Source organism: Electrophorus electricus, chromosome 8, assembly GCF_041902795.1.
Source record: "Electrophorus electricus isolate QZ-2024a chromosome 8, ASM4190279v1, whole genome shotgun sequence".
NCBI classification, from domain to species: domain Eukaryota; kingdom Metazoa; phylum Chordata; class Actinopteri; order Gymnotiformes; family Gymnotidae; genus Electrophorus; species Electrophorus electricus.
This window is the reverse complement of record NC_137504.1, coordinates 24,887,370-24,910,842: the sequence shown is the minus strand read 5'-3', so window position 1 is coordinate 24,910,842 and position 23,473 is coordinate 24,887,370. Positions and strand designations below refer to the sequence as shown.

At 41.2% G+C, this 23,473-nt stretch overlaps 2 protein-coding genes across 4 annotated transcripts; one reads left to right on the top strand and one right to left on the bottom strand.

The window, feature by feature from the left end:
- Positions 1–52: 52 nt before the first annotated feature.
- zgc:152816 (uncharacterized) lies at positions 53–16,411 on the top strand. Of its 2 annotated transcripts, XM_027025964.3 has the most exons (20): positions 53–506; positions 2,070–2,698; positions 2,998–3,059; positions 3,214–3,311; positions 3,685–3,731; positions 3,861–3,977; positions 4,238–4,363; positions 4,673–4,834; positions 5,195–5,316; positions 7,374–7,845; positions 8,141–8,231; positions 8,444–8,460; positions 8,833–8,973; positions 9,081–9,209; positions 9,455–9,583; positions 9,851–9,981; positions 12,589–12,700; positions 13,500–13,617; positions 15,403–15,524; positions 16,104–16,411. In XM_027025964.3, exons 2-20 carry the CDS (start codon positions 2,135–2,137, stop codon positions 16,143–16,145), a joined length of 2,802 nt encoding a protein of 933 aa, XP_026881765.1. In that variant the 5' UTR covers positions 53–506; positions 2,070–2,134; the 3' UTR covers positions 16,146–16,411. The 2 variants fall into 2 exon arrangements, with proteins under 2 accessions (XP_026881765.1, XP_026881773.1); XM_027025972.3 differs by lacking the exons at positions 3,861–3,977; positions 4,238–4,363 and having other exon boundaries at positions 59–506.
- Positions 16,412–17,014: 603 nt separating this feature from the next.
- On the bottom strand, positions 17,015–23,393 carry tagln3a (transgelin 3a). Of its 2 annotated transcripts, none has more exons than XM_027025452.3 (5): positions 22,949–23,393; positions 22,039–22,270; positions 21,550–21,724; positions 19,622–19,724; positions 17,015–19,352 (listed from the first exon to the last, which is right to left on the bottom strand). In XM_027025452.3, exons 2-5 carry the CDS (start codon positions 22,216–22,218, stop codon positions 19,169–19,171), a joined length of 642 nt encoding a protein of 213 aa, XP_026881253.3. In that variant the 5' UTR covers positions 22,219–22,270; positions 22,949–23,393; the 3' UTR covers positions 17,015–19,168. The 2 variants fall into 2 exon arrangements, with proteins under 2 accessions (XP_026881253.3, XP_026881262.3); XM_027025461.3 differs by having other exon boundaries at positions 22,039–22,267.
- Positions 23,394–23,473: the final 80 nt, after the last annotated feature.

Genomic DNA, 23,473 nt, shown 5'->3' with positions numbered 1-23,473 from the left:
CATGGGCGGGGCAAGAATGTTAGGCGTGTTCGATTGTTCATGTTGTTGTTGTTCACCTACTTAACCGCTAGATGTGCTATTTCTTCAATCTTGACTAATGCACCTTTAAACCACATTTCTGACTCTACAGTACACCTCAGCTTCTGTTATTTGCTAGTTGAATATACCGTTTACTGTTTCGTTTTCGACTTGTCAAGCAAACCTGAACTTTGATAACATTTGCTCACAGTATAGATTAACCGGCAAATGTTGGCCGGTTAAGACTGAATTTTAATTTGTTTTGTTTTTTTAAACTCTAAAATCAACTATTGCTTTACTTGTTCGCTCCAGAGTGAACGAAGGTAAGGTGGAGTTTACGCTGGTCTCTAGCTATAGGCTCAGAGGGGTTTTTTTTTTTCTTCGGAGGCGGTCCAGCCCACTGTTGACAAAAAATGGCGAAATAAGAATTTGAGTCCTGTTGACATTATTTTCTGCATCAAGAAGGGAAATTCGTCCAACATATTTGGGTAATTATGCTGAATAAAAACGTTCACATTGTTTTATGCGTATGTAGTTTGCCTAAAAATTCCTTGCTTATTGTTTACAATTTTGGCAGCTTTAGCATCATCAATACTGGTTAAACTAGCCATCTTAGCTAAGCTACTGTTAGCTTAACTAGCGAAGATCACAAGCGTCGTGCTGCCACAAGTAATGTTAACTTTACTTAATTTAATGCTAGTGTATTTTGCATGCAAGTGGAGATGTTTGTTATGTGGAGCTACATCTATACTTTCATTAATATTGCATCTTCGGGAACGAACCAATTGTCTTTGGCTAGTAAGCGGTTAGCTAACCACAGCCGGTTATAACTTTGCGATCCAAGGCTAGGATTTGGGGCCTAGTAGCCAGCCAGCTAGCCAGCCAGCTAGCTGACTCAAAAATGGTTAACTTTGATATAATCTTGAATGAACTAAGTAACGCTGGATAGCTAGTGTAGCTAGCTAAAATAATTGCTTTCAGTAACATAATGCAGGCTGTGTTATAGCTTTGTGAAATAATGGGCCAGCTCACTTCAAAAATGTGTGTCAAGCACTTTGCTTAAGAGTCGTCCAAACACGTAGGAAAATGGGAGCATGGTTAGCTAACGTTTGCCAGCTAGGTAGCTAGCTAGGTCCGTAAGCTCTTTGAATGCAACGCCAGCTATGTTCATACTAGCTTTAGTGGGTGCATGGCGTCCGGTAGCGTAGGCCCAACTCTTATACCTAACTAGCTAGCTGTGTAGGTCGTTACGATAGCTAATGTTAGTGTCGTGCTGGTATCTTATTATCTAGGTACTGTAATTGACTGAGGTCCACATAGTCTCTTGTGCTGGTATTGAGTGTTGGCTAGCTAACTGGTTATGTTGTCGTGTGAGGTTAGAGATTCTGATTTTTAAAATAATTCTGACGTTGTTTCTTGTAGATCAGTGGAGGTGATCAGTTTTATTAGGCTCAAGCAGTGTACTACGTCTTGGCTGTGTTTTATACATGCACCACAAAAGAAAAATCATGTAGAGTTGTGAAGTTTAGTTTGTCAGGCTTCCTCTTGACACACTGATGTAAGTGTTAAAGAATGTGCTGTTTCTGATTTATTTGTCAAATGTGGAAGAACTGTTAGAATTAATATGTTGGAGCCTGTACCTTCACTGTTGTTGTGGAAGGCTTGCACTTAGAGATCAGGAGAACTAGCAGCATTAGAAAACTTTTATTCCTCAGAGCACTGTTGCCTTTAGGTCAGTTGATACAACATCCTGTTACAATGCAGTGTACCAAACTTATTCTAACGTCTCTGCAACAAATAAGCATTAGAGTGCTGTAACATGGCCAAAAATACCATATTGTAATTATAATGATTTATAATAGAGAGAGAATCTGGGATTGATAAGAATGCTCCCAGCACTCTCACACACACTTGTGATTTTGATGGAGGGCACATTTGCATATTGCAGCTTTCTGCAATATCAGTATTGCAAAGGCGCATATCTTGATCACATTTAACAAATAATTTATTGTGCAGCCTTACCGAGCATTAATTTTAATTTCCCCCTATAGGGCTGGGTTAACAGCCGTGAGAGAATTCGCCATCCACCTTGGCCTCCTGTGGACACTGTTTGAAGATGGAGTCTTCGCAGGGAGGTGCTGGTGACAGTTCGTCAGCCATGAGCGCCCAGAGTTTATATGCTGCTCTGGGTCTCTCTGCAGAGGATGTTGAATCCCTGGCGCAGATCCCCGAGAGCGAGATCAGTGTGGAGACATTGCCTTATCTCATCATGCAGCTGAAAGCCAAGCGGGCCGAGAAGGCGGCTGCTGCCACTGACACGGACTACAGAGACAAGACGCGGACTGAAGCCAGTCAGCCTGAGGCTGAGTCCAAACGGGCCAATCAGGAGCCGGCTTCTGAGAAAAATAAAGACAGACGGGCGAGCCCTCCCTCCTCCAGTTCGTCGCGGCGGCCTGAGAGCCATGCCTCCAACCCTGACCACGAGCATCATGGGAAGGGGGATGGTTATAAGAAGACAGAGCGGGTGGGAACAGGAGGAAAGAGGGACTTCAGACATAGGAGGTCATCCAGAGAGAGGCAGAGCGGGGATGGTCTGGGGCTTGATACGGAATTTGATGACAACCCTAGTGATTTTCCCCATGTCTGTACCCTCTGCAAGGTTAAAGTCAATGGACCCAAGGTAGAAGCACAATCATTACATATGAATATAAATAAATTATATATGTAAATCAGTAAATATATACATGTATCCCAGTTGCTCTTGAATGCCTTATCTTAGTATGTCTGTTATTTTTAAATTACTTCTTGGTGAAAGTGTGAAAACATTTCAGAAATGACCTATTATCACCTGTGCCTTCCTGCAGCCTAAATTATCTTCACCAGAATGTTTTCTCTTGTTCTTTAAAAAAAAAATGTTTTTTTAGTTGCACAAACATTTAGAATTTAATCAAAATATTTTTTGTGACCTTTAATTAACAGGCATGGATTGTTCACCTTCAGGGCGTCCGCCACACAGAAGCACGAAGAGAATTTATGCGTTTGTAAGTTTCCACTTACGTAATGTATGTCCAAAATTGACTGTAGTCCTTACTCCTTACTTTTTTTGATTATTATTAGGTGTCAGTTTACATCTGTAATAATTTACTGAACTAAATGAAAAAGTGGCTCATTGAGCATGTCCCCGTTTTTCTCAAGCTCGAGTCCATATTCAGAAGACGGCTCATACTCGTATCGGCGTAGCTCCCACTCCTCTCTGACCAGCAAAAGGTCCTACAGCTTGGAGAGGAGCACAGGTACCGCACTTCAGTGGCCTGCTCTCGTTTTGCTTTGCAGCAGAATGTGGTTTCTCCCCACCTGTAGTCTACTGAGTCACCTTAGCATACCTCGGCTCACCTTGAGGTGGCAGCTTGGCTGAAGTGATTACAAAGTCTGGTTGGCAGCATCATCCTAAAGGGTTTCTTTTAAGATATTTTTACATCAGATGAGTTGCATGCACTGTTTACTCCATACATGTGTGTGACTTATTACGAATTGTCTTCCATATCCACTTTTATGTCCATTGAACAGCATAATTGGAATTTTCCATCAGCTCATCACTGCTGTAACATTGCCAATATGACAACATGCCAGGAAGATGTAACACCTGTCTCTTATTTCTGTTTACAGAGCCGTCTATGTCCTCGCCTTCTGACCGCTTCTTTCCTCATTATATGGTAAAAGACATGTATATGTGTATATATGTATTCTAATTATTTCAAATAAAGCATATCCTAAGAGTTTTTAACAACTGGTGCCCTTAAACTCAACACTACTTCCTGGTTTTTGGCCGGCGTTGACACCAGCCCTTCACAAGGGTGGTGGTTGCCAAATATCCCATGGGCTGTGTAGCAGTGGCTGATATGCTAGCCCTGGGCAAGCCCTTCGGCACGATCGTAAAGCATCTCATCTTCCCTTTCAAGGTAATGGGGGGGCAAAGCCAGTATTTTAGAAATCACAGTGTCATGAACTCAAACAATAGTACAGATCTGTTGTTTTGTCTTTTAATAATGGCTTTTGAAGATTTTTTTTTTTTTTGCATAAATAAAATTTCTGTCGTGCTTCTCTTAATGCTATAATCAGTGTATGAAGCACAAAGTAGTTGTCCATAGAAGTCCATTTGGCTCTGTTGGTGGTTCATGTGGCTGGTTAGATCTGTGAGCACATCTTGGCTGTGCTGCAGGGCTTTTTGGAATTTAGCTCCCATGCTGAAGCTAAGGACATGGTTACTCACTACCAGACCAAACCTGCCTTCATCAAGGGCCACAGAATCAGCCTCTGCCTGTCCCCGACCGTGGAGGTCATTCACGTACGTGGAAGCACCACTTAGCAAGTTTTCAGTTTTAAAAGATGTTAGAAATCAATGAACATGATGGCATATGGACAGTGGAGCCTGTCACCACGCACACGAACCCTTGTGCGTTTCTTCAACATCCAAGCTAGTCATGCTTGGGAAGGGGGACGCGGGGGGAGGGGCATGAGCAGAAACTCTAAACATAACATTGCCCTGCAGGCCTCGGTTTGTTGAATAATAATGAAATGAAATGAGATCGTGACTGAGGGCGGAGATACTGTGCTCACGCAGCTGTGCTCATTTACTCGTGTATGTGATTGACAGCCCCCCGAGGTTTACGAGCCTGGGCCGAAGAGACCTAAGCTGCCCATCCAGTCGGTGGTGTGCTTCTCCCGGCTTCCCCCCGGAAAAGAGACGCAGGAGGAGGTGCTGGAGCTGGCCACCCTGTTTGGGGATATCCGTCACTCAAAGTTCACGGAAGACAAGGCAAGTCCACCAGAACAGACACTGGAGGGTGGTGTGCAGACCCCATGTGTCTGAATGACTAAAGAACGAGGGCATATCGGGTATGCAGCTTCTCCACTTATGCTTACTGGACAGTGACTTAACGCAATAATGAATAGGGCTGATAGGGAATTTTGATTTGAAGTGTAATTATTTACTATATTATTGGTTCTCAAAGTTCAGTGCCATTTTATACAAGTTTTCCAAACTGGAAAATTTGATATATTTTCTCACATTTCTATTCAAGGAAAAGTTTTTTTTTTTTTGTTTGTTTTTTAGCTTCAAAAACATTAGCTTAAACAACAAATGTGGTTTAATAAATGTGTATGTGTGTGTGTCCAGGCTCTCATAGAGATGGTAGATTGGCGTGACGCAGACATCATGGTAAAGTACTACCACACCAACCCCTTACGGATTCAGGACAAGAGTATCAAAGTATCTCTGTCTTCACTGAGCAGCTTACGGTACGTTTTATGCAGCTATTCTGATGCCACCACTGCTTCCCTAAGAAAAATTCGAAAAGCAAAATATATTTTGAAATGATGACACTATATGGAGTTTAGGGTAAACAACCCACACAGGCCTACTTAGCCTGAACAATGAACCATGACTCATGTAGTAGATGTAACGAAAAATTGTGACTGAGCTGGAACCAATGCTTACTAACCTTAGGCCGATAAACAACATTATTGAATATTTTGATAATATAAATACATTTTAAAATGTATTTTTCTACTCTTGGTGTACTTAGCATCTGCTATCTGCAACTTATAATGTCTGTAGTCTGGGACATTTGACATTACTCGTGTCACTTGCTGTTAGCTCCCCTACTGTACATAGCTGTTCAGGTCTTGCGGAGGCCTGTGTGAGGAGCAGAACTCTAACCACATTTTGGGAAATTAACTCTAGTGGGACTCAAGTATTTGTTTCCCAACCACAATTTTCTAACAGTGTTAGTCATCACCAATTCCACCCACTAGCTAACTCTCCTCCTATCACCACCAAGCCAGGAAGGTGAAGGCTCGCACACACTTCCTCAGATATAAATGTAGCCAGCCACTGCATCTTTTTGCAACGTCACTGGACAGCTCAGCATGCTTACAGGAGAGCACCAACCACCAGCTCTGCCAACACCGGCAAGGAGACACTTGGATTGGTTAGAGCCGTATTGAGTGATGGGGGTGGAGGAAGTCATCCAACCCGCCCAGAGAGTGATGCCAATTATGCTCTGTTGGATTCCCAGCCAGTGATGGGTCTGGAGTCACTGAGGATTCATCCAGCACTGACTAGGATGGATATTTGTTTCTCTATTTTATTTGTTTGTTTCATTTATGTGGAAAGGCTGCCAGCGAGGGCTGTTGCCACCTGCTAAAATTACTGGCCACAGCACTAGCCCCACCATCTCGCAGTGTCTCTTGCAGGGTGAGAATTTAATGTTGGTGGTATATGTAGCTATTGTCAGTAACCTACATCAAATGTAGCAATAGTCTACTGGTGTGTGGGTGGGTGTGTGAGCTCAATAAGTCATGTTCCTTCATGGTGGATTGGTAGTTGCGGTGCTTGGCTTGTGGTCGGGAGGTTGCTGGTTCGAGCCCTGTGTCGGTCATGTTTAGAAATGTAGTGTGTGTGTGTGTGTGTGCGCGCGATGTGCACACGTATTGAACATGTTCAACTACTTCAGCACATTTTTGGATGAACACCAGAATTAAATAAACACATTAACTTCTATATACCCACATTGCTGGTGCTTTTTACAAAGAAGCTACAAATTATATTGCATCATTCTCAGATATTTATTGTTTAGTTATCAATCTGTCTATCTATCTGTCTATCTATCTGTCTGTCTATCTGTCTGTCTATTTATTTTAAAATTATTATTTTATTTTTTTTACTGGAGTTACATTTAGAGTTCAATGTGTTCGGTTAATGTAGGCTTTATGCAATTTTTCTAACCTGTTGGAAAGGTTTTTCAAGTGCACCCATATATTGGAAAGCCTCTGCCCCTGTTGACAACATTAAGTTTGCCCAGTTACAGTAGATTGAATTGGAAGATACTTATCAATAGTATAAAATAAGATGTGGTGGACATAAATGACAATATTTGTTTAAATAACCCCCTTGATTTATTGGTGATTAATGCATTGAAATTGGAATTTGATAGGCTAATTAACAATTCCTTGGCTTCTCGTGTGAATATCTTTTATATGATCAGACACGGTGCAAAATGCAAATGACCTGTAAGTGGAGATGGTCCTGTAGGGCTGCAGTTTAGCACTTTTTGTTTTCATGGTCTGACACGCCTAATTCACCTACTGCTTTAATGATGACCAGTTTTTTATTTGTGTATTAGAGCAGTGTATTAGGCATCCTATTTAAACATGAAGTGCACTATTATACCAAGCTCCCTCTAGTGGATGCATACATGTGTAGAGGCAGCCTATATTTAGCCCTATTACTATAATTCCTGCTCTGGCACAACTAATTTCTTAAAACCATCTGATCCTTCTGTGTTTATTTACAGCGAGAGCAGCCCTGAGCCTTCTTCATCCAAAAAGTCTGACTCCAGCAAGAGTCACAGTGGGGGCAGGCAGAAAAGCGAGTCATCTTCCTCCAAGAGCACACCTCAGTGCAGCAGCAAAGACAAGGAGAAGGGCAAAAGCCTGGACAAGTGTCCCGTCCCCGAGTCAAAGCCAGAGAAGGAGAAGGGGGCCGAGGGCGAAGTGAAAGGCAAAGAAAAGAGAGTGGGACAGGATGAGGAAGAAGAGACGGAGGAGGCGGAAAACGAGGAAGGCATCCGACTGGAGGATGAGCATGGCCTGGTGGACACAGACGGCATGGAGAGTGTTGCCGTGGGAACGGAGGAGGAACAGGAGGCGGAAGCAGGAGAGGGACAGGACTCTAAGGAGGCGGGGAAGGAAATAGGGAGGCGAGCTCGAGCAGAAAGAGGAGAGAGCAAAGGAGAGCGAGGGTCAGATGAGGACATGGAGGAACAGGTCTGTTTGTAAAGGAGATGAACTAGCCATCCTCCTGCTCAGAAATCACAGGCCAACCTACTCTCTACAGCTGTTTAATACATATTGCATATTAATAAATAACAATAAATAACAATATACATATTAATAAATATACCACGCATATACAGCTCATTCACCTGTGAGGTCCATTTGTTTGTTTGGTTAATATTTCCCTTTATGAACCAAGTGAACTAACATTCCTGCATGTGATTTTAGCTATTGGATCAAATTACAAGTGGATGTGCAGAGAACATAACCGTGTTTCCCTTTCTAGGATGGCCTGGAAGACATGGATTTCCCAGAGAATATGGATGACTTCGTCACCCTGGACGAGCTGGACAACACAGCTGGAGGAGACTCCTTAGGTAAAAAAAAATGTTATGCTGCACTCACTCTAGACACAGTTACAAGTCCTTTCGATCACAGTTATACTAAACATTTTTGTACCTGTGTGTGTGTGTGTGTGTGTGTGTGTGTGTGTGTGTGTGTGTGTGTGTGTGTGTGTGTGTGTGTGTGCGCGCGCGCGGAATCCTCTGTGGATAATTAACAGATTTTTGTGTTTTGTGTTCCTCACCAGATTCCTCTGAGCAGCAGGTTAGTATTCACTAAACCCACCATCATTAGCTATTACTACTCAGCTTGTACTACTACTCAATTGTACAAACGTTTATTAAATGGTACAATGAAAGAAACAGTAACTATAATTTGTGTATTCTTAATTCTTAAAAATGTGCAATACAAATAGTGATAATTGCAGATTGGAATTTACAAATGATGATGTGTCTAGATGCAATATGCATCCATTTGTAAGAGTTAATATCAGCTATAGTGGAAACATTTTGATGACTTTTGGTTTTACTGATATATAGAACATGTCATGTAGTAATACATGCAGCATTAAGAGTGTTGAGTATGGTGTGTGTGTGTGTGTGTGTGTGTGTGTGTGTGTGTGTGTGTGTGTTCCAGGAAGGTAAGGTGGTTGTGGTAAGACCAATCAGGAAAGAGTTCAGAGAAGCCCGAAAGAAAGCTGTCAGAGAAGCGCTCTACAGGATGGCTGGCCCATTTGGCAAAGTGGTTAACTTTGCTATATCCTATTATAGACATGAGGTGTGTTCTCACCAGCAAACCTTGTGAATGCTGATTCTCTAATATAAGCACTTCATCAGCGTACGTTTTCTAATACATTGACATTAAAGGGATGTGTGTGTGTTTAGGCTCTGATTGAACTGGAAACAGTGGGAAAAGCCCATGAAATGGTGAATTTCTACAAAAACAGCAAGAAGTCCAAACTTTGTGGGAGGCCAGTGTCTGTCTCTATGTGTCTGGCCTTCAACCGAATCGAGGTATGAAAGCACTGTCAGCAGCATCCGCTCCTCTCTGTGCCCAGCCACAGGCATAATTAACACACATCTGAGGAGGGAAAGGATCTTTATATTTTAAATAATTTTTTATCGAACTGTTTAATTTCATTTTTGAGGTATGATTGTGTTAGATGTACACAGAGATTAAAAAAAAAAATCTAAGCTTTGATTCTGTGTGTGTGTGTGTGTGTGTGTGTGTGTGTGTGTGTGTGTGTGTGTGTGTGTAGGGTCCTAGTGGGAGGTCATTGTTTATCAGTATGCTCCCTCCCTTCAAGTATTCAGACATGTCACTCCTCAGACTCGCCAGGCCCTTTGGGAAAATCACTGCCTACTGCTCCAACAGGATGTACGGCACGGTGAGGAGAGTGCACGTGCACGTGCCCACAGGCAGGCATCAACACACACATACAGTATAAATAGTGGTGAATACCCAAGGTATATATCCTGACTATAGAGCAGAGAGTTCTTGATTGTTCTGCAGTAGTTCACCACATTCAACTTGATTTAATTACCAGCTATAGTAGGTGTGTAGGAGCAGGGAAATCATGAGCAGGGCCCTCTACAACTAAACACCCTGGCTATAGAGTGTCAGAAAGCTCAACATTTCTCCCTCCCCTCCTCAGTGTTATATCCAAATGGATACTCAGGATGCAGCAGAGATGATGATCCAGAGGTACTTGCACAGGCCTCTCAAATTTTACGGCTCCCTGCTAAAGATCACCATGTGTAGGAAAGGAGACTCCCTCATACCCTGGTGAGTAAAGGAGGTCATCAGTTCTTTAGATGTTTTGACGATTCTTCACCATGTATACACAACATGATTATTTACTGAAACCTGGTGATAAATGTACCGAACATTATCATCAACATTATTTGGATGATTTGCGTTAAGGCAGCACAAGCAAACTTGGATGTTACACTGAATCTGACTGACGAATCATGAACGCCTTAGAAGGTTTAATAATAGACGAATAGAGGAAGCAGAGAGCAGAAAGACCAACAAGACAATTCAAAGAAACAATGAAACCGATATAACAAACGCCTGATATACCAAATACATTTTGCTGGCTAGATGCAGGAACAAGTTAAAAAGACGCTCCAAGGTCATTTGGAAATATACAGAGCTACAAAGCGGAGGAGCAAGAGCATGTGGGCGTAAGAGCTACTGCTGTCTCAGTTTCAGTTTTGTTGTTCTTATAGAATGTATGCAGAACTATCCTCATATTTGCCTTAAAATCCCCAACAATAAAACCAGCATCTGGATGTGGGGTTTTCTTGCCTGTAGATGAGCTCTTACAGGTCATCCGTCACACCTGCATTATCTGTCTGCGGTGGAATGTAAACAGCTGTAAGAATGACTGAGCTGAATTCCCGAGGTAGATAGAAGGGACGAACCTTGATGGAAATAAGTTCCAGATCCAGCAGCGGCTGGCTAAAAGTGTAACATCTGTGCTCCAGTGTGTATTGATCATTTTCATAGCTGTCACCAAATTTACACCAGCTCTCAATTATTCTGAAAAGTAATGGGTCTCTTCCATGTGGTCCTTTTATATAAACTATTTTATATCAAATATTTATTGAATTTACAGAATTGACAGTGCTGTGCGATTTGTTATAAGGTTATGAAATAACCTAAATTGGGATGAAATATTTTGGAATAGACCTGAATATACCAATAGTGGATTATTCCATCCGCCAAGTTTTTGTGAATTTTGAAAATATGCATACAAAAAAATGAATGGAAAAAGCCAAAGTTAAAAAAAAACAAAAACTAGATTTTTACATTATACTGTGTGCACAATTATTAGGAAAGTTGTATTTTTGAGGATTAATTTTATTGACAACTACAGTGCTCTTGGTCAATCCAAAATGTTAATAAACCTCAAACCTGAATATTTAATAAAATAAAAATGAGGTGAGATTTTGGCTTTCTGAGGAGAATATCTGTGTGCATATTTATTGGGCAGCTATTCTTGTGTAGAATTATTATGCAACTAAATGAAAAATGGAAATTTTCCCATCTCACTTGTTTTCATCTGTTAAAGTGAGAATAATAAACAAACAATTCAAAATTTACAATTAAACATTTGACATTTCAAAAAAAAAAAAAAATCAGTGACCAATATAGCCACACTTCCTTTCAATAACAGTCATAAGATGTCCATTCATGGAGTCTGTCAATTTCTTAATCTTGACGATCAACTTTTTGTGCAGCAGCAGTGTCTCCCAGATACTGTTCAGAGAGCTGTACTGTTTTCCTTCATCTTAAATGTCCCTTTTAAGAAGGGCCCACAAGTTCTCAATAGGGTTTAGGTCAGGTGAAAAAGGGGGGCCATGTCATTATTCTTTCATCTTTAAGGCCTTTACTGGCTAGCCACACAGTGGAGTACTTCGATGCATGCGACAGGTAGGTTGCAGTTCTGGAATATGACAGCACTGGAGGATAACGGGTTCCTGGTTGCTTCACGTTTGATTCTTCTCACATCTTTGGCAATTCATTTTGCGTCTTTTTTCCTCAACATGTTTCTTGCGACCCTGTTGACTATTTGCAACAAAACGTTTGATGGTTCTGTGATGATGCCCCAATAGCTTGGCTTTTTTAAGAGTGTTGCCCACTGGAAAACTTTTTACAATTTTTGACTTTTCAGAGTCAGTTAAATCTCTCTTTGGCCCATTTTGCCTGAGGAAAAGAAGCTGCCTAATAATTATGCTCCCCTTGATATAAGGTGTTGATCTGCTTAGGCACACCCTCCCTCATTACACAAATACACATCACCGGATATGCTTAAATCTAATAGGCATTCATGTTTATACACCTTGGAGATGGTAAATATGCATTAAAATGATATGGCCAAATACTCTTTTGCCTAATAATTGTGCACACAGTGTAGGACAAGGTGGAAATGTCAGAATATCACTAAAGCCAAAATGGTAAAAAGAGTGATGGGAAAGGTGTTTTTTTGAATAAACTATGGTTTATCAAGTCATAAGACCCAATTAAATTCCTCCATTTCACTTGTTTCAGCGCTGAACCTAATGACGGTAGATACATCATTTAAAATTTTCTTCACATAACCATTGTGGATGGAAACATGACTTAATTAGCATTTTTTTCTGGCAAACTTTTTTAAATGCACATGACATTTGTATGGAATCCTGGCTTGCGTGCAGCTTTCTTGAAGTTCACAAGTTAGTAAGTGTAATGTGTGGGATATCTTAAGTATATTCCATTCTTTGTCCAATTAAAACTCAGTAGAGTAGTGATGAGCATGCAGGTTCATGTTTGTGTTCAGACGAGGCTGCTTTCTGCCCTCATGTGGCAGGGTGTGGGACTGAGTATTTCTGGCCGTGTTCCACACAGGACCCCGGCAGACAAGTTTGAGCAGTGGTGCGAGGTCAGGGGAATCCGACCGGGCCGAGACAGCCACGAGAGGAGGGAGAACGGTCAGACATCCAGGAACAGCACAGCAGAGGTGAGCCACTCATCGAAGGCCTTACTGGGAGGGTCAGATCGGTAACAAGTTATGGATTTGTTTCTGGTTAAAGTGGGTCAAGTTGGAGTGGTTGTGTGATTTATTGTGTACTTCATAGCACAGCAAATATCATACCTTAAGGCTCAATGACTCTGCATGTATGCGGTGTAAATAACTCCCTAGGGATATAACACAGCTTGGTAATCTTCTGGGGTTTTTTTGTGTTTTTTGTTTTTTTTCCCTTGTGTAATAACTGCCGCACACCCTGCTGTAAAATTCCAAGGGTGGTAGGGGACACATGCACTGGTTGTGATAGGCTACCAATGATGGTGTTACGGTAAGAATACAGACAGAGGAGGTTTTAGTTACTGTAGGTAAATATTTATTTAAAGGTGATACACCAGAATAAATAAAACATCGCAAAGTATACAGAAATATGTGACTTTCTGAATATAAATCAAACAAGCATACTTGTCATAACTCATCACCTTGGTAAACTGGGAATGGATTAAAAAGATCATTTTACAGTTAAAGGCACACCCACCAAACCAGCTCACAGCACTAAAAACCTGTTAAATAAATTGTGTGCAGCTGTGCTGATGATCTAAATCCACTCATGTAATCAAGAAAGAGAAGGGGCTCCAGTGTTGGCAACGATACCATACCATGCCATACCAGAGCTTCCTGCATCTGCTTTAGACAAGTGCTCCTGTTTGCAGATTCTTCACATCACTTGTCTTAAGACCTGACCTGCTAAAGATGGAACTGTGTGTGTGTGTGTGTGTGTGCATGCATGCAGGACCGCCAGAGCCCCATGTCCAGCTGTGAGGGTGTGTGTGGAGATCCTGTGTGTGCAGACTCAGAGGAAGAAAAAGATGGTGTTCCCCTGGGCCCATACCAGCCCAACAACCCTGTTGGTGAGGGCAGCTTTCTTTGTGTGTGTGTGTGTTTAAACTCTCTAGGTCTGTATTTGTTATCCACATAGTTTCAGACATATACCAAATATAATTATCTTGTCGCATCTACATCAAGAGTTTTAAATAAGAGGATTAAGAGGATTTTTTGTTTGAAAGCCCCTTCTTATAAGTATTATTCTATTGTTGGGAAAAATAAATAAAACTGGGGAAGCAAGAATACATTTTATAGGAATATTAAAGGGGACCCATTATGCAACCATGTTCGATGTTTTGGAATTTTATTTTTGGGCTCTAATAGAATAGATTTTCCTGCTTAAATGTTCCAAAAAATATTTTCTTCATATGCTACATCATCTCTCTTCACCCTCTATGAAACGTTCTGTTAGAGCTCCTGTGTCTTTTAAGCCTCATTTTTCCATTGAGCCCAGTCTGCTCTGATTGATTGGTCAACACACCATCTCTATTCTGATTGGTCGACAACCACAGTGGTTTTGCCCTACATGTTCCACCCCTGTCTGGCGGGGGTGAGCTTGGAAACAATGCAAAATTATTTTAAAATTTATTATGATAGGCTTATCAATCTGACGCTTATGACTGAAGAAGGTTTAGACTGATGATTGGAAAACTTTTGTGCTCTCTTTTTGTGAACTCTTGTGTTTTCTTTCTAGTGTCAATTTATTTAAGATGCAAATTGCCTTAATTACAGTGTCCAGTGGCTTTCACAGTCCCGCAACAGTGGATTACGACTGTAACATTGCAGATTATAATCATAAATCCACCTCCCCTCTCCTAATGATTGAAAAAAACATTGTTGTATTTCCACACAGTTTTAGGTGAAAGTGGGCCTGTACCTGATTAGCAAAACCATCACATCCTCTGTGAAGTGCTGGGCACACCATAAAATAATTAGAATAGTGGTAAAAATTAACTTCAACCACTGAGCTATTTGTGGCTCTTCCTTTGGCAGAGTATACAAAATAGGTTTCCCCCAAACAATGCAGATCCAGAACTTGCTATGCTTTGTGTGAGGGTGTGCCAAGCTTGCAAGTAGCTGGGTATTATGGAAAGTGTTAAAGATTATCATCTTGTAACAAAGAAAATGGCCAAAATGAGGCAGTTCAAAACTAGTTTCTTAGGGAGAGTGTTACTCTGGCACGTACTTTGGACTTTGTAATTTAACAGACCGTTTACGTGCAGGTCATTTCATGCCAACCCATGCCTAGACCTCCCAGTTCGTATCATGGATTTTCATATTGTTGCAAAATCCTATAGCTCTTTTCCAAATACCTTTTGTGTGTTTTTCCCTGGATTGGGTTGAAATTTGTGTACTGACCATCCAGGGATTATTTGGAACAGGTATTCATGTAAATGTTTGTTGCTGAATTATTACAGTAAATTAAGATATTTTGACTACATTTTCCTAAGAATGATTATTCTAGTTTTGTTGAAACATTTTTATGGGAAAGTGTTAATATTCATTGGTGTTATACACACAAGATGCTTTTTAAAAAATTATTTATTTATTTATTTATTTTTAAGGTTAACGCCTTCGAGACACAATCCAGCATCATTTATCAATTAATGGAAGTAGAGTACTGTTTCAGTGGAGCTGAATTAATTGTAAAATTGCTTAGATCTTGAGACCATTCAATAAAGCAACATTATTGGAATTGTGGAGGAGTCAAACCTACCCAGTGGCTAAGTAACGAGAGTCCGCTCTTCGTTTAGTTGGACTCTTTCTGTGATACGGCAGCATGCCTCACTGTGTCCCGCCTGTCCCCGCAGGCCTTGACTATGTTGTTCGGAAGAGCGGCTTCTTCTGCAGATTGTGCAGTGTGTTCTTCACAGACGAGAGGAGGGCCCGCACAGAGCACTGCAGCAGCCTAGAGCACTATAGCAAGCTGAAGGTGAGCTCGCTTCATACTTGCATGACTTATGGCTTACTTTTACTTTTCATAAGTGATGCAAGTACTTTAATGCTTTTGGCTATGGAACAGTTTTAAATGCATATTTTTTTTTTCTGCAGCACTACTGAAGGGCACAGTTTAGGCTATATGATGTCTACAAAAGCCCTTCATGACAGCTGATATAAACATGTATAAACATTTATAAATGCTTAGTCCAATAAGCGTAGGCTGTCATAAAAGATGCTTTTGTCAATTAATGACAAGTTGACATAATTATATCAAGTGACAGATTTTTGGTGAGCTTAGCATGTGTCAACACTGGATGGGGAGAAATGACATTGCACATTGACAATCGACTTTAAAAAACACTGAGCTGTAAAGTAAAATCAGAATTACTGATTTTACTTTAGCAGAACTGTAAATGTAATCAGTATAACATTATTTCTACTTTTTCTCAATTCATTGCAAGCCCTTTGTCTTTGACCTGAGAGGGAGAGGGAGAGAAGGCAGGTATCAATGTTAACATGCGCTCTGAGCTCCTGACCTCAGCTAACTTTTGCCCTTTGCTCTGATTTGCAGCGGAAGCGTGGAGAGGTGGAGGAGGACCAGATAGATGAATAAATGAATGAAAGCTGGATGGATGGACGGACAGGATGACTTTCACTGCAGTCTTTGTTTTACTGTTTAAAAAGAAAAAAATAAAACATTCCAGCCTCCATGTTTCTGTCTACATTTTGTTACAGATGACCTGAGAATATGGGAGAGAAGCGAACGGGGGGAACTGTGAACTCTTTGCAAACTCATTTGCTTTATGTGGTGATGTGTGAACAGGATAGAAGTGTACAGTCATTGTTGCTTCTTATAAATAAAAGGCAGTTTGGTTAAAAGCCTCTTGTGTGTGTTTTCTCCTGCATCCCCCCGGCCCCCGCAAAACCCAGTGACTCCTCCTACCTGTACTGTGGAGTGTTATGTTGTAACATTATCTTGACCCAACTGAACTCCTAGACTCCAGGGTCCCTTTCCCTTGTGTCTTGGAGCTGTTACTATAGTGACAGGTTACAAAACAGCCCCCAACAAACAGGCTTTGATTTATGGCGTTCCATAATAGACTCTGTTGATGCTTTATATTTGTTCTATTTTCTGAACAGTATTATCATATTCATCAGGTGGTGGCTTCAGTCCTTGGAAAGTAATAGATCAGGACAAATGTAAGTTGATTTTTAATCTACACTGGCTATTTTACAAACGTCCTCCTTTGTATTGTGAAAATTTAACAGTCTTAATTGTAATTAGTACAATTTGCAACAGTTCTATCCTCAAAAGCACATTCAGAGGAACATAGTCTTTCAGTATTTCTTACATGCACAGATGATCTTCACGTGAAGCGTTCCATCCCCAGACTAGATTAATTTCTGGTAGACACACATCTTTTATTTTCTAGTCTGTGCACATTAGCGCCACCTGCTGGACAATGCAAGGAGAGAGAACAGTTTCTAAGTGAACAGTTTATTGACATTTGCAAAAGATTTAAATAAGTCAGTGACAAAAAAAGAGAATCAAACTGGGATAGTAATCGGAAGCAATAACGAATACTGTTCTAAATCTTGACATAAGATACAAATGTTAGTGCAGTTCACAGACTGTTGCTGTTGTACTCTGCCAATGTGGAAGTATTGCAAAGAAAGGGGATATCAGCCACTGTGACAACATTCAACATTCATGACCTTTCTCTTTTTAATACAGTCAGACCATGCTGTGTCTACATGAAAAAGAGCAAGTATTTTTCTTCAGTTATTTAATTAACAAAATTTCCTACATTTAAGGGCAATTTGTGATCATGAAAAACCATATATTGTTTTGGTGATAGAACATTCAAAAATACATGACTGGATATATAAGCATGAGGTTTGGCATGTGTTTAAAAAAATGTTTTGAGATTATTCTGAGCCCTGAAAAAAATGCAAAAGTAAAAAAAATCATTATTTTTCTGTACAGCGCCAAGCAGGGAAGCACCAGCTTGGAGTTGGGCTTTGTTTAATAATTAGTAACAGGTAACAGTGTCCATAGAATATGAAATGACACCATAAGATCAACACAGTTACAACAATTATGTAAATCAAAAATGCATTTTAAGCACATCTACAGTATGTAGTGTGCTTAAAAATAAATATCTTGCAAATGAATATCCAGTATTTGAGCTGTACACATACATCATAACGGCATTTACAAATTATAATCAAGCATTTGATGAAGCTCAAATCCATGACATTGTCTTTCTAACCAGCGAAGCCTTAAACTGGCGTTATGACATCATTTATTACTATGACATCAAAGCAGTCTGTTTTGGAATGCTGTAAAGGTTCAGTGTGAAATGAAATGGCTCTATGGCCTAATGCTGGAACGCTTGAGAGTGATGGTTTGAGTAAAGCACAGGCTGCATTAAGACAATATGGAGCAATGATACAGCACAGCTGAGCAGCATAACACCTGTCCACACAGATGTAGACCTCAGTAAAAGGGTCAGGATGGATTTTTACAACAAAACCAGGTTTTAATTAACGACTGTCAGCTTGCTCAGTCTACAGCCTACATAAAACATGACTGCCAGTGGAAATGAGAAAATAAACTCCACTACAAAGTATGACCTGCAGACAAATGGTGAAATGAGCAAATTAAAGATGGCACTGCTTTTGCTACCAATCAGAAATATGGCCAACACAAAAAACCATTCCAAGGAAAACCTGATTCCCAACATACTTTACAGCAACCTAATAACTGCTCATAAAGACATTGATCTGAACATGCTGTATTGGACAGACATGAGTATAAATATACATTGCTCAAAACTGCAATTCCACTGATGATATATGGCTTCTAATAAGAATAAGAGGCAGGGAAATGACATTGAGGCCATAATACACAATATCTGGCTGCCACCATTATAATAACATTATAAAGTAATTTGTAGCCACAATATTGTGTCCTGGAATGAGGCCACACAGAAGATGGTCATTCGAGCTTATGACTATAAGGTCATCCACTCATGACATCACTATTATGTACTCATGACATCACTATCTTAGAACTCCCTTTTATTATTGCTGTGTCCTCATCTTAAACAGTGTTCCCACCAGCTCTGCAGCCAGAACCCCAGCCAGGTCTAATACAACATGTGTGGTTTCATGGGCTACCTCACCTATGAGTGATATTGGGAGTTCACTATTGTGAGGTGCAGTATTTGCTATAAGTATCTACACGCTTAGCTCTGTAAGTGTTATTAAGTTCTTTGGAGCAACAATTGATTCAAGATTAGCTCCCTATGTTGATCATAAATGAAATATATGAACTGGTTCCAGATCAGCACTGTCACGTCAGGATACATGCAATCCCACAAATACTGCAGTGCGCACAGCTAAACTAAAGAGCTCCTCTGTAAGCCATGAGCTACAACATGTCTGATTTGTCTTTATTATCTACTCCGATTTGCTCCTTAGGGTAAGTTCTACTGGCCATTTCCCCTGAGCTCTAATGTGACCAATTATGGAAAAATTATCATTCAAAAATCTGTCAAATCAGTGGGCAGGAACAGTGGGGTGGGGGTGTTGCTCTGGAGCATAGCACGGATCCTAGCACTATGGGCATGGCTAAGGGGTGCTCTCATCACCGTTTCGGCGGGGGGAGTCGTAGCGCATTATCTGGCGTGGCATGCCATAACCTGTCATGCCCGACTGAGACGCCCCACGATTGCTGCCCATCTGCATGCCGATCAGAGTGCGGCCCTGGCGAAGCTGCTCCTCGGAAAACTCTCGCCTGTGGGTTTTGGATTTCCTGAATTCAACATGAAACAGCACACACACGCGCGCACACACATGCGCACACACATGCACACACGTGCACATACACACAAACTGATACTGAATGTCATTTTCATTTATAAGACAGCAGGGATATGATGAATACAGTTTCCAGTGTAGTGTATTAAGATTCCATACACTAAATCAACAGAACACCAAAGCAGCAGTTCAGCTGAAAAAGGCAGACAGAAATAAGGTAGAAAAATAGCGTATTGTTGCTGCAGCCTCTCTCACTTTGCTTACCTGTGGAACCATTCTTTGTTGCCATGGAAACACCCATCGTCCTTGGTGAGAGCTTCACTCCCAAGAGCCATGAGGGTCCTCTGGACTGCAGCCATGTCTTTTCCTGTAGCAGAACACCACATGCGATTACCCATATTGCACCAGGCCCACACATAGCATAGCTGCTAACTGACGGACAGCAGTCAAACACATCTACACGTCTAGAAGCTTTTCACTTTATAGCCTGTATTAATTTCAAACTAAAGACTGTGAAATGTATGGAAACATAACTGTATGCATTATGACCATTGATTAACTTGGTCTACATGGCTACACACAGCCTCTATGGCTGCTGTGTTTTCATTAACCCATATGACACAACTTCAGTGCTAATAGTTTTGTTGATGGTGAAAATGGGATTTGTTTATCATGAACACAGGCTTTATTCAATATTAGAATGAGATTAATTTCTCATGGATACAGTATTTCCTTCATATGACTTTATACAAGTTAAAGAAGCAATAAGTCATTTTTAGCACAAAAAAGTAGCAAACAAAATTTTTTTGGTGATTATTTATTATATTTACATTTCTATAAAATGCAGCTCACATGATATAAATAATCAAATTGCTCTGTAGTCTTCTAAGAAACCTGGTTAAGCTCCATAGAGCAGGTTCCTGACATGGAGGTGGACATGTTTATAATATATTTTGTATAGAATCACTGGAAAGGTTTTGCTCCTTTAAGCAAGTTATATTGATGAAATGTTTTTATGTGTATGTTCAGTTGATGATAAATCACAGATTACATATTGGAGCTGATTTTTCATTTCCACTGAATCATGTTGTGCCCCACCATACCCATCAGAGTACCTATTCACACTCTGGCTATAACACAGTGGAACTGGAAAACCCAGATTATGATCCACTTTTCAAGATATGCCCCCTTCTCAACTGAGTGGTATACAGTTTCTAATGGGAATAGCGTACAATCTTAGACACATTTTTAAAATAGACGCATCCATGATCTCATATTGCAGAAGATGGTTTTCACTTATAAGGAACAATCTGTACCTGTCTAGATTTCTGCATCGTAATTATTTGGAATAGGCTGAAGATACACAAAATAAAAAATAAATAATCTGTAATCTAATGCATTTTTTAAAATAAATACTCTCAATCCTGTCTGTATGCATAATGCAGTGTTTTTCTGAATTAGTTTCCTTCAACTCAACTTAACATGATTGAGCATGATTATCTACAGATATCATCAGTGCCCGGCCATGACCAACGACTGCCGACAGCCAGCCAATGGCAGCGGGGGTTATAATTCCAATTTGGTCCAGCCTCTAACACACATGCAGAAAAGCGGAGTCCACAGCTGGATCTCGTCCTGGACCTGCATAAGCAGCCAGGCGAACAGCTACTCTGCAGGAGACAAGCTTGTACAGGGAAGTGATTTCACCACCTGTCAATCTTATTACATCACCCACATGGATCAAAGCATCCTAACTTACTGTATCGCATAGCATCTGTTTTAGGTCCATTCATATTATTGTCTAAACAGTGTCGTTATGTGGTCTTTTATTTTGAAAAGTAATCCATCTTAAAAGGCTTTGGTTAAACATTTTGTGGTATGCTGCTGAGCTGCCAGGGCTCTGTGCATTTCACGTTTGCGGTCTCTCTTACAAATACACTTACATACAGAAGTATCAGTGCAAACCCAGGCACATGCAAGGTATGTGTGCACCTGACTGTGCACATGCACAAAAGCAAGAACCTACAGTCCACCAACACTCACTACTGGCTTGACACCAGTGCAAGATCAGACATGTAATCTGGCATGCATTAAAGTATTCAGATTAGAAGTAATGACTGTTTAATGGCCATATTCATGAACCAGAGTTAAACTGGTGTGTATGTGTGTGTGCGCGCGCGCACGCATAATACCTTCCCACAGGTCCACAGTCTGGAAGATGTCTCCTCTGGTGACGCCATAGGCCTCGGCAGCCTGCAGGAATTGAGAGATTTTCTCCATCTGCTTAAAGGCCATTTTGGTTTCCGGAATCTTCTTTATAGGCTGCATTCCACTGGGGTACAGACTGTTAATGAGACGACAGAGAATCTACAGAGAAAAAGAAGAGAGGCAAAGAAAGACAGAACGAGGGAGAGAGGATGGGGAGGGGTGCGGAAGAGAGAGAAAGGACGGAAAGGGAAGAGTTGGACCACAACCAAAACGAACCAAATCAGTATTCACATCTGCCCGATGCAGTCGGCACTTCCCGGATGAGAACCCCTTGTAAGGTGCCCCTTTTCACTCTATGGGTCTCCTCCTTTCGGCAGACCCACCATATAAACTAAAAACTTGAGCTATTATCTACCAAACGGCCCTGGGAAAAGGCTAAAAAGAACGTTGACTGGCTTTTCCAGTTCTCTTACCGTCCCATCCACGAGCCAGTTCTGGAAGTTCTGCTTGCCAGGCTCGGGCCGCACCAGGTCATCACCACACTGCAACATGATCCAGTCGACCAGGCGGGTCTCCAGCTCCGGGTCATACTTCTGATCGATCTTGTCCTGCACCTCCCGGCTCAGACCATAACTGGGCCCCCGATTGGCCATGGCAGAGTCGACGAAAATCAACAGTAACCCACTCGATACAAGCACTATTCTGCTGGAAACAGGAACGCAGACATCCAGTCAGGCATACAAACAGATCAGAAATAATGTCTTATGTTCACACACACACTCACAAAAATAAAACAGCCACAAACTCCAGACAAAATATTCAACAGCATTTTTTTTTCCCCTCCCATTTCAAATGTAATATAATTATACTAGGCTGCACGTGGATGAGGCAGGTGCAGGTCTTTGCGTGTGCCTTCGAGTTGAAAGTAATGTTTCGCCCTTGGAATAAGAAGTAATACGCCTGCTTTTTTTCACCCTTCCCCCGCTGGACGGCACCCAACGCACGAGCCTCGAGTCACACTTCGAACATGGCAGACCAGTTTATCGCTGATGAATGGAGTTGCGCGAGCGCAGCTAACCACCAGGCCACATGTAAATTAAGAGAATAAACGACATGCTTGTTTCATCCGGAAAGAGCGTCCTGAGATTTACATCAAAGGTCTCGTATGGCGCCAGGACTTGCCCACCTCTGCCACGAAATATAAGCACAAAACCCGCAAGCATCCTTCTACATATACGTATTTTACGCCATATATCAGAAGGATCAAATCTCAAGCAGGCCTGTGGTTTAGAAAATAACATAATATAGGAAAGGAAATGAATATTTATTTATTTTTAAAATAATATGCGAAAATATAATAAAACGGGCTGTATTTTCACTCACCAGCGAGATCGGAAATCTGCTATTTCTCGCGCGCCTGCCGTCCGCCCGTCTGTTTCCCAACGCAGTCACTTGGAGCGGGGGAAGAGCATCAGTGTGGGGGCGTGGGTGGCTTACTCAGGCCAGCATCCTCCGGTGAGCTTTGCCTAGTAGAGATTGTCTCTCTCTTGGAGAGAGCCGTCCGAGAAGGCGATACGAGTCGTAGGTGGGGTTAGACGGGAGCGATATGGTGAGCGTTACGTAAACGTAATGAAAGCGCGCATCGCAGGCTCTGCGGGATGCAATATGGACGCGAAAAGGCTACATGGCGTGCGCCAATAAAAAGCACAAAGAGTCGGTTACGGACAATGACATCATTTTGTCTGGACGAAAACGTCAGGATTGATGCAAGTGAACCAGGTCACGAAGAACGCGTTGCCCAGAGAGCACCGATGTTCAAAAAAATCCTACTTCAAAAAGCATAATCTTGCAGCAAAATATAAGATCTATAGCACCCACAGTTTACGAGTTGGGGTTTACTACAAATAA

Excerpts from the sequence above, each read along its gene's own strand:
- zgc:152816 (XM_027025964.3), top strand. The coding sequence starts at position 2,135 with ATGGAGTCTTCGCAGGGAGGTGCTGGTGACAGTTCGTCAGCCATGAGC. Across the intron at positions 3,732-3,860 it reads GCTTCTTTCCTCATTATATG|CCCTTCACAAGGGTGGTGGT; the intron begins GTAAAAGACATG and ends CGTTGACACCAG. Across the intron at positions 4,364-4,672 it reads CGACCGTGGAGGTCATTCAC|CCCCCCGAGGTTTACGAGCC; the intron begins GTACGTGGAAGC and ends TGTGATTGACAG.
- tagln3a (XM_027025452.3), bottom strand. The coding sequence starts at position 22,218 with ATGGCCAATCGGGGGCCCAGTTATGGTCTGAGCCGGGAGGTGCAGGAC. Across the intron at positions 21,725-22,038 it reads ACTGGCTCGTGGATGGGACG|ATTCTCTGTCGTCTCATTAA; the intron begins GTAAGAGAACTG and ends TTTTCTCTGTAG. Across the intron at positions 19,725-21,549 it reads GACTGTGGACCTGTGGGAAG|GAAAAGACATGGCTGCAGTC; the intron begins GTATTATGCGTG and ends GTTCTGCTACAG.